The sequence below is a fragment of the Apis laboriosa genome, unplaced genomic scaffold, assembly GCF_014066325.1.
Source record: "Apis laboriosa isolate Shangri-la unplaced genomic scaffold, ASM1406632v1 scaffold170_cov151, whole genome shotgun sequence".
Lineage (NCBI taxonomy): Eukaryota > Metazoa > Arthropoda > Insecta > Hymenoptera > Apidae > Apis > Apis laboriosa.
This window is the reverse complement of record NW_025222134.1, coordinates 769,842-779,874: the sequence shown is the minus strand read 5'-3', so window position 1 is coordinate 779,874 and position 10,033 is coordinate 769,842. Positions and strand designations below refer to the sequence as shown.

The 10,033-nt window shown below is 20.4% G+C and overlaps 1 protein-coding gene across 1 annotated transcript; it reads right to left on the bottom strand.

Moving 5' to 3' along the window:
• Window positions 1–6,054: 6,054 nt before the first annotated feature.
• On the bottom strand, window positions 6,055–9,672 carry LOC122711512 (pro-resilin-like). Its single transcript, XM_043930339.1, has 4 exons — window positions 9,484–9,672; window positions 7,683–8,027; window positions 7,027–7,300; window positions 6,055–6,146 (listed from the first exon to the last, which is right to left on the bottom strand). Exons 1-4 carry the CDS (start codon window positions 9,670–9,672, stop codon window positions 6,055–6,057), a joined length of 900 nt encoding a protein of 299 aa, XP_043786274.1.
• Between the last annotated feature and the right edge of the window lie 361 nt (window positions 9,673–10,033).

The following is a 10,033-nucleotide window of genomic DNA, read 5'->3' as shown; positions in this document are numbered from 1 at the left end:
TACAGTAAACGTATATAATTAAAATTATATTACAAAAAACCAATATACGATTTCAAATTCTCGAAATATTTCGATACGCGACTCTACTAATGACGCAACAGATAAATGAACAATCGAAAAAGAGATACAAAGAAATACAAAAAACTAATTCATTTCGTTCTCACCACACCGAATAGATTATTTAAAAAATTAACAATAATTGATAAATTTAATAATAATAAGAATAAAATAACTTACTGCGTAATCCGAATTTGCGATGATCCGTCCTCTTGTCACAATTTTCAACTGTAGACTGATGCCATGCGCACTATGATGCGCACTGATTCGTCTCGCGTCTCGAATTAAGCGACGTTCTGATTGGTTGGCACACTTATTTCTTCAATTAAAAACTGCGCGAAAAATTGAAATATCATATAATATATATTAATTGTTGTTACTTGTAATATTGGAATTTTTGCAAAGATATATTTATTAGAAATGTAATAAAATTATTAGTAAAATTATTAATTTAACAAAATAGTTGAATTAAATAAAAAACAGATTATAATATAAAGAAGAAACTTAATATAAATATTGATTAAACTTTAAATAAAAGTGAAACATAAAAAAGAAATTTAACCAAAAAACTTAAATTCATAAAAATTGAAAGAATAAAAAAATTATAAAATATAAACATAGTATAACATAATAACATAGTAATTAAAAATTAATTTAATATAATTTTTTCTAAATTTAATATAATTAGAACACAATTCAATTTAACTTTAAAATAAATAAATTTAAGATATTAAATGAAGAAAATAAAAGAAAACAATAAAAAACAATAAAAAAATTAAAAATCTAAAAGAAAACCACAAAAGAATATTTAACATAACAATTAATTAAATCTAAAAAATATAAAAATATTATTTCCTTTAATAAGATTCAAAGAAATTAGAAAAGAATGAAATATAAATAATGAATTTTATTATATAAATATGAAATATAAATAAGATATTTTATATTGATATGAACAAAATTTGAAAATGAATTTATATATAAAAAAGAGAATATAATATAAAAGTTAAACAAATTTAAAAAATTTAAAGAATATGAATAGAAATTAAAACATATATTAATTGAATTGAAAAAAATATGTATACAAAAAAAATTAACATTGCAATACATAAATAATAAATAAAACATAAAAAATGGAAATAAAATAAAAATTAACTACTATAAAATAGAAAAAGATTAAAACATAAGAGAAGAATTTAATCTAATTAATGAATTAGATTAAAAGTTAAAAAAAATCTAAATCTAAAACAAAAAAGAATTTAACATAAGTGTTAATTGAATTAGAAAAAACATATATAAAAAAAAATTTTGTAAATTATTGTAAAATTATTGTAAATTTGCTAAATTTAATTACCTTGTTTAAATGTTTTTCTTGATTTAAATAATATTTCTTTAAATGTTAAATTCTTTTTTTTTTCTATTTTTATTTTAGTTCTTTTAGATTATTTTAACTTTGAGATTAATTAAATTCTTTTATTATATTTCAATTTTTTTTATTTTAAAATAAATAAATTCTATATTATATTCTCTATGTATATTTATGTTTTATTCATTATTTATGTATTACAATATTAAATTCTTTTCTTATATGTTACAATATATAAGAGAATTTAATGTTATAATATATAAATAATGAATAAATACAATAGAAACATAAGAAGAGAATATAATATAAAAATTAATTATTATAAAGTGAAAAAGGATTGAAACATTGGAAAAGAATTTAATTTGAAATTTTGAAGTTAAAAATCTAAAAAAGCTAAAAAAAAAAAATCAAAAAAAAATTCAATATAAGTATTAATTGAATTAGAAAAAAAGAAAAACAAAAAAGAAATTTAACATAACATTTAACTAAATATAACCTGCATATAAGAAAAGAATTTAATATTGTAAATTTTGCTATATTTAATTGCCACATTTGTTTTGTTTAAACATTTTTATATTACTTAAATTTAAGTAATATTTCTATTAAATATTTGTTTTTATGTTTTAGTTTTTTTTAGATTTTATTAACTTTGAGATTAAATTCTTCTTCTTTCAATCTTTTATTGTTTTATAGTAGTGAATTTTTATGTTATATTGCCTTCTTATGTTTGTATATTTATTCATTATTTATATGTTATAATAATAAATTTTTTTACATGTTGCAACATAACAATTATGTAAATCTAACAAAGCTACTATATATAAGAAAAGAATTTAATGTTGTAATACATAAATAATTAGTAAAGCATAAAAAGAGAATGTAAGATAAATGTTAAACTATTATACAATGAGAAAGGATATGAAACATACAAAAAGAATTTAATCTCAAAATTAGAAAAAAAATTTGAATCATCAAAAAAGAATTTAAAATAAATGTTAATTAAAAAAATTATAAAGATTCATTGATTAAATTAAAAAGAATAAAAATATAAGGAAAAAATTTTACATAACAAAAATAATTAAATCAAACAAAGCAACATATAAAAAAAAAATTTTAATTGTTATATATAAATAATAAATGAAACAGGAAATGAAAAGGAAATATAATTAAAAGTTAATATAAAAATTAACTATTATAGAATTAAAAAAATTGAAATATAAAAGAAGAAATTAATTAATTTAAAAGAACTAAAACATTAAAAAAGAATTTAACATAAGAATTTAACATTAATTGAATTAGAAAAAAAAATAAACAAGAAATTTAACATAATAATGTAATAAATTTAACAAAACTGCAACATATAAAAAAAGAATTGAATATTGTAAATCTGATAAATTTAATTGTTTTGTTTAAATGTTTATGTATTATCTTGATTTAGATAATATATTTGTATTATTGTAATTCCTTTTTTATGTTTTAATTCTTTTAAATTATTTTAATTTTAAGATTAAATTTTTCTTCTATGTTTCAATTTCTTTTACTTAATAATGATTTTTATATTATATCTTTTTTTAATGTTTTATTCATTATTTGAATGTTAAATTCTTTTCTTATATTTTGTAACATATAAAAGAATTTAATGTTATAATATATAAATAATGAATAAATACAATACAAATATAAAAAGAGAATATAATATAAAAATTAATTACTATAAAGTAAAAAAGAATTGAAACATTGAAAAAGAATTTAATTTTAAAGTTACAAAACATCAAAAAAGAATTTAATATAAGTGTTAAATTGGAAAAAGAAAAATTTAATATTATAAATTTGGTAAATTAAATTATTTTGTTTAAATGTGTTTTTTTATTTAAGTAATATTTCTGTTAAATTTTTTTTTATTTTTATTTTAGTTGTTTTAGATTTTTTTAACTTTGATATTATATAAATTCTATTATTATCTTCCAATTTGTTTTTATTTTGAAATAGCTGACTTCTATATTATATTTTCTCAATCATGTTTTATTCATTATTTATATATAATAATATTAAATTTTTTTTTATCTGTTTTAATATATAAAAGAATTTAATATTATAATATGTAAATGATAAATAAATGTACAAACATAAAAAAAGAATATAACATAAAAGTTAAAAACTATTATAGGATAAAAAAGGAATAAAAAATAAGAGAAGGATTTAATCTCAAAATTAAAACAAATCTAAATCTAAAAAAAAATTTAACATAATGTGTAATAACATGAATTAGAAGTGATTTATTTGTATTATATTATTTATATATTTATATAGAAGTGAAGTGAATTAATTGAATTAGAAAAAAAAATAAAAAAAAATTTAACATAACAATTAACTAATATTGCATAAGATTAAAATAAAATAAAATAAAACAATAACTTAATTCAAATTCTATTTCAAAAGCTCGTAATATGTTGTAACATTATGATCAATTAAAAGAATAAAAAATAAGAATAAATTATTCCTTAAAAAATTATCTTCAATTAAAATTATAATAATATTCAATAAATAATTCAATAACACATATTAATAAAAATAATGTCAAAAATAAAAAAATAATTGTTAAATAATTTATAATAATATTATAGAAATATAAATACCCACAATGTATTGTAAAAGGTCAAATCATTACAAGTTTCGACAACAGACTGATACTTCGCGTAGCGATTTCAATATATCGAATTACAAATTGGAGAGGGGATATATCAACAAGTCACACATCTAACATGATATGAACACGAACCATTAACTTTCTGTTATAAGAAATGTTTTTAACTTTGGATTATGCTTTGAACGTACAATTAAAACAAGTAAGAAATTTTTGAAACATTAGAAACATAAAAAATTTCAGAAATATTAACATACGAGTTAAACGCATGACACATTTAAGAAATATATACATGAAAATATGTACATAAGAATTTATTGAAATGATTTAGCTATTTCCATTTTTATATAAATAAAAAAACAAAAGAAATTTATGATAATTATAGAAATAAAATTTCTATTAAAATAAATAAAATCTTATCATATTAATATGAAAGTTGTCGAATTACTTCTTATCATGTATACAAAAACTATTACATTTTCAAATCCATCCCACGTTCGAACTTCCAATTAAACGATAATTTGCATAAAAACATTCAATTCTCATATAATAATGATTATACGAACATATTATTTAAACGAAATTTAATAATCTATAATCAAGCTTAATATTGTAATAATTGTAATATAATACTCTATTAATAAAAATTTTATGTAATTATATACTTTTACCGGTAAAACGCAATCTATCACCACAATTAACAATTGTAGACTGACGCCATGCGCACTATGATGCGCACTAATTCATTTCATCGCAGTTTTTGCGATTCTCTGATTGGTTGGAACGTCGATTCTGTTATTACTTCAGCCATACGAAAAAATTAAAATATAATATATTATATTTAATAACTTTTGAATAAAAATGAAAAAACATATTATATTCTATATCTATATATTTTGTTTATTATAAAAATACGAAAAACATTTCTTCAAAAATATTTAGGATATATAAAATTTGGATGCATTAGATTCTGTAAAGATTTTTAATATAACAAAGATTAATCAGAAATTAGATACCATTTGACATCATTCATAAATTCGTAGAACAATAATAGCTAAAAAAAAATAAATTAGAAAAGGACAAAGATAAAATTAAAATTAATCATCTTCGAAATGAAACATAAGTCGGATAAGGATAGCAAATAATAGATAAAAAATAAATAAGGATAGAAATAGGATAAGAATTGATTGTCATTGCCATCTGGAATGATAAAAAATTTCTATAAAAAAATTATCTTTTTAAAGATACACTGAAGATGGCGTTAATTCGTAATTCTTACTTATATCTTGTTATTAAAAAACTATTTTATAGTAAATAATTTTAAATAATTAAGAAAAATATTTCTCTATTTTTTAATTTATTTGCAAATATTTTTTATTTTATTTATATTGATATAAGAACTGTCCAAGTTTGCAAAAAAAAGGAAATAAAAAAGACAATATTATCAAAAACATAACATATAGAAATAAAAAAAATAGCAAAAATATAATAATAGGTAATGGAATAACTCAAAAGAAAGAAACATCAATTAAATAAAGAAAGTATTTCCATTCGTGTATTACATTAAGCTCGTATATAAATACATATACAAAAACATATGTATAAGTTTGACGATCGCTTAGCAGAAAGTACAAGCGTATATAGAATAATAGAAAAATTACCATATACAAAAGTATAAATGTATATATAACTACGCGCGTATACAAACTTCGTGCGCTTAAGAAAGAAAAAAATTATTAAATTATCTTAATTGATATATATATATATATATATCATATTATATATCATTAAATACCAGTGAGGTGATTGTATATAAAAATGTGCATGTGACTTGTGAGTGGTGTAAATATATTGAGTAGTTTATTAAGAAATAAAAAAAAATAAAAAAAAGCTATAAAAATAAAAGAGGTCCGTGACGGTTGTCGCCCAGCATTCGGGAGATTTGTCAGGTATTTTTTTATATTATGACAATGCATGATATAGTCGATTATTTCCGATAATTGTTACGTGGTGGTAGATACTGATTGCTAGCTGTAGGTCCGCCGAATTGTCCACTAGTTCCACCAAATACGCCAGCATCTGTTGTAAAATTAATATTTCAATATTTCAATTGAATAAAAAGATAAAATATGTATATTTTTTCTGTTTCGATAATTTAATTTTCTAATAATAATTTATCTAATAATACTTCTGTTACTATTTTAAGTAATATTGAGGAATATTGAGAAATATTATATTATATAATATAATATAAGGATATAAATAGTAAAAGAAAATAAGTATTATATCCTTTTATAATAATTTTCTATCATACTTCTACACTGCTATTATATTAATGTATAGAAACGAATATATTTCATAATATAAGAAAATAATATGCATTTTTCTACTTTGTTATATATCTTTACTATTATTCTATTTTTTTATTAATTTGTGATAAAGTTTACTGAGAAAACATCGGAAAAATTAATATACGGAAATGATTTTTTATCATCTTTTCGTGAATTAAATAAATACAAAAAATATATTAATATATTAATTATTTAATATATTAATTTTGCTAAAAAAAAACCAAAATAATTTGTTTTATACTTTTTTATAATAATTATTTATTTTTCAATATATTCTAATTCCTAAAATTTTCAATGACTTTTATTAAATTATATGACTATACAAATATGTTTTATAAATTTATATTTATATATGTTTTATATTTATATTTATATATTATATTATATATTATATTATATTTATATTTATAGATGTTTTACAAATTTTATTTATCCTTTCTTTTCACATATATATATTAAATATATATCAAAATGGATTTTGATTCTTCACTATTCATAATAATTCATATTTTAAATTATTTTTAATTTATATCATATATCATATAATTATGATATATGATATATATATAATTATATTATATATACAATTATACAAAAATTATACTTGCCTCCTTGATATCCTCCTGCTCCTGTCTGACCAGGTGTCCCATAAGCTCCAGATCCAATACCTCCTCGAGAAAATTGAGCCTGTCCCTCATATTGAACATCGGCAGTATAACCATTTGCATCATCAGCCATATACTTCACGATTTGCGTCCTCGAATCTGGTAATAACACTCTATATTCTCCTTGTACTACGTTTCCATCGCTACTCTCACGTTGAGAGTAGTCATTGCCACTAGGGGGATCATACACTTCATATTGGAAGCTATATGGTTGAGGCTATAAAATAAAAATAAGACATTATTTAGATTTTTTTTTAATTACTTTTCAAACTATTATTTGATTGTTACATTATCTTAATTAATCGAAGTAATCGAATTAAGTAATCGAAATTTCAGTATTATTGCAAATGTTCGAAAAACAAACATGTTATGTTATTCTTAAAATTATTTTAAAATAGTTTTTCATTAATTTATGTGAAAAGAAAAATAATTTTTCTAAAAATTATCTTATGGTTCATGAAATAATTATTCTTCTCGAAAATTAAATTTATTTTTAAAAAATAAAAATTATGAATTAATAAATGTGATTTGTTATTTCATATTTTTTTCTTTTTTTCGGATTTATTCAATTTTAATTATAATAAATCCGTTACACTTACTCTTCCATTATCCTGACCATAACCAGCATCCTGATAACTTCCACTACCACCACCACCACCACCAAACTGCCCAGGAATGCCATAAGCAGTAGATGGACGTCCACCAAATCCAATATCACCACCACTACCTGGTGCTCCGTATAACGTAGTGGGTCTTTTGAATCCACCTCCAAAGTCACTACCCCTTCCTAAATCTCCTCCAGTGAATGTCCCTGGAACTCCTCCAAATCCAGTTCCACCTGGTCTGTTGTATTGATAACCACTTCCACCGGTATTACCACCCGGTAGCAATCCAGCAAATGCATGACTTATAAAACACGATAGCAGCAATAGCACTTTCGTTAACTAAAATAGAAGAATATAATTTTATTTTCAATATATATATCAATAAAAATAAAAATATTACGCAAAATAAAGAAAAAAAAATTCGATGCATTAGATAAAATAATAGCTTATGATAATTTTGAGAATATGAATTCGCTGTACAGACCGAATCATTAATCAAATTTTATATCTAATTTTGTTTAACAAATTTTAAATAGTGAAGTATTAAGATTTTGTTGGATTTTTGAAGATCTTGAATTTTTATGATTAATGTTTCATATTAAAGATTATCACAATTATATCAAGTTCTTAAAGAAATGAATTATATTTAATTTTATGTTATAAATGATGATAATTTACTATTAAGTAATAATGATAATAATAATAATAATATTAAAATATATTTAAAATGTTTTTTAATATACCAAATTTTTTTTGTTTTTGATATAACAACATCGATTGCCTGATTTCGACATTGGGTGTTATTAAAATCGATGACAAAAAGAATTGAAGAAAACGCTAACACTAACAGCGCTTGAGTTCAATAGAAAACTTGAAATATTACAAGGCAATGATTTACTAATGATAAAATTAATGTTCCACTGAAATCAGAATTATTATTGAACGAGCTTTTCTTTTTTGTTTGAATAAAAATTATGTTCGTAAAGTAAAGTAAAAGTGTGCTTTGAAAACACATGATATATAAATAATAATTTTAAACTAATCCAGAAAAATCACAAATGAAAATGAAATGAAGATTTTATGAATATTAACTGATCCAATTTTGAAGAGTTTCAAATTAATTCTTTAAAATTCTTCATGTATAAATTTTTTGATATTGATTTGATCTAATTTTTTAATTGTTAGATTTGTTACATAAATATAAATTAATTGTTGGTAAATTTTATTTTGATTTATAAAAGATAAGAGTTGAAATATCTAGAATATTATGAATTTAAATTTTGTCCAAAGTCTAAAAAATTATATCTCTAAAAATCACTGAAAACAATAAATTGTTATACAACTTAAAAAATACAACCTTCATATTAAATGAAGATTGATGATTCTATTTTTAATTGAAATTAAAATTTTTTTATAAAAAATCTAGATTGAAGAAAACTAACTAATAAATCTAAATTATCAATCAAAGAAAATAAATTTCTATATTATCATTTTTAATTAAAGAAAACTATAATCTGAAAATATTTCACTAAATGAAACAATTTACTTATTCAATTTGAAATTACAGAAATCAAAGTTACATACTTTATTCAAAATCATAAAACTAAATAATGAGACAAGCCTAATCTAATCTAACTAAAATGAAACAAAACTAAAATAATTTTAAACAACAATCAACCCTTATAAAAGAAAATTAAACAAATTTAATAACTTGAATAAAGTATATCAGAATCTAGCCTCTAGTACTATTGAGTTACCAAAATGATTAGCAAGCATAACCGGAAGAATAACCTACCTGACGATAATTCATATTGCTGTTATGAGCGAAGACGCAAAGCGAACTGAGAAGATGATCTACGGACGACTTTATATACCATCCGGACCCTTTGTTACAGTTTATCCTTAGCACGATATATCCATGTATTAACCTGTACGTATTAGAATGACCGGTTATGGGTGTGGGAGGTGGAGAGGAGCAGCGCATCTTCCCTTCACTCTCAGTGATGCATCATGGGAAGAAGTATCCTGTTGATGATGTCTGAAACAGCTTCAAATTTTAATTGGATCTATGTATATCACTGCTTGATCGCCTGGATCATCTGAATTTATCTAAAGAGGGTGAAAGAGTCTTTAACTCTTCTTAAATAGGAAATCTTTAAACAAAGCTTTTTTCCTTTTTGGGGAAATCCTTAGAATATTTTTCTAGTTTTAAAGAATTTTTTGAGCAGAATTTATTCTCTTTTCATTTGGAATGATTATTGTAATATCCTGGAATTTATTTTTAATTTGTGATTTTTTACATGTTCTTATTATTCTAAATATATTTTTTATTAATTAAATTTGAT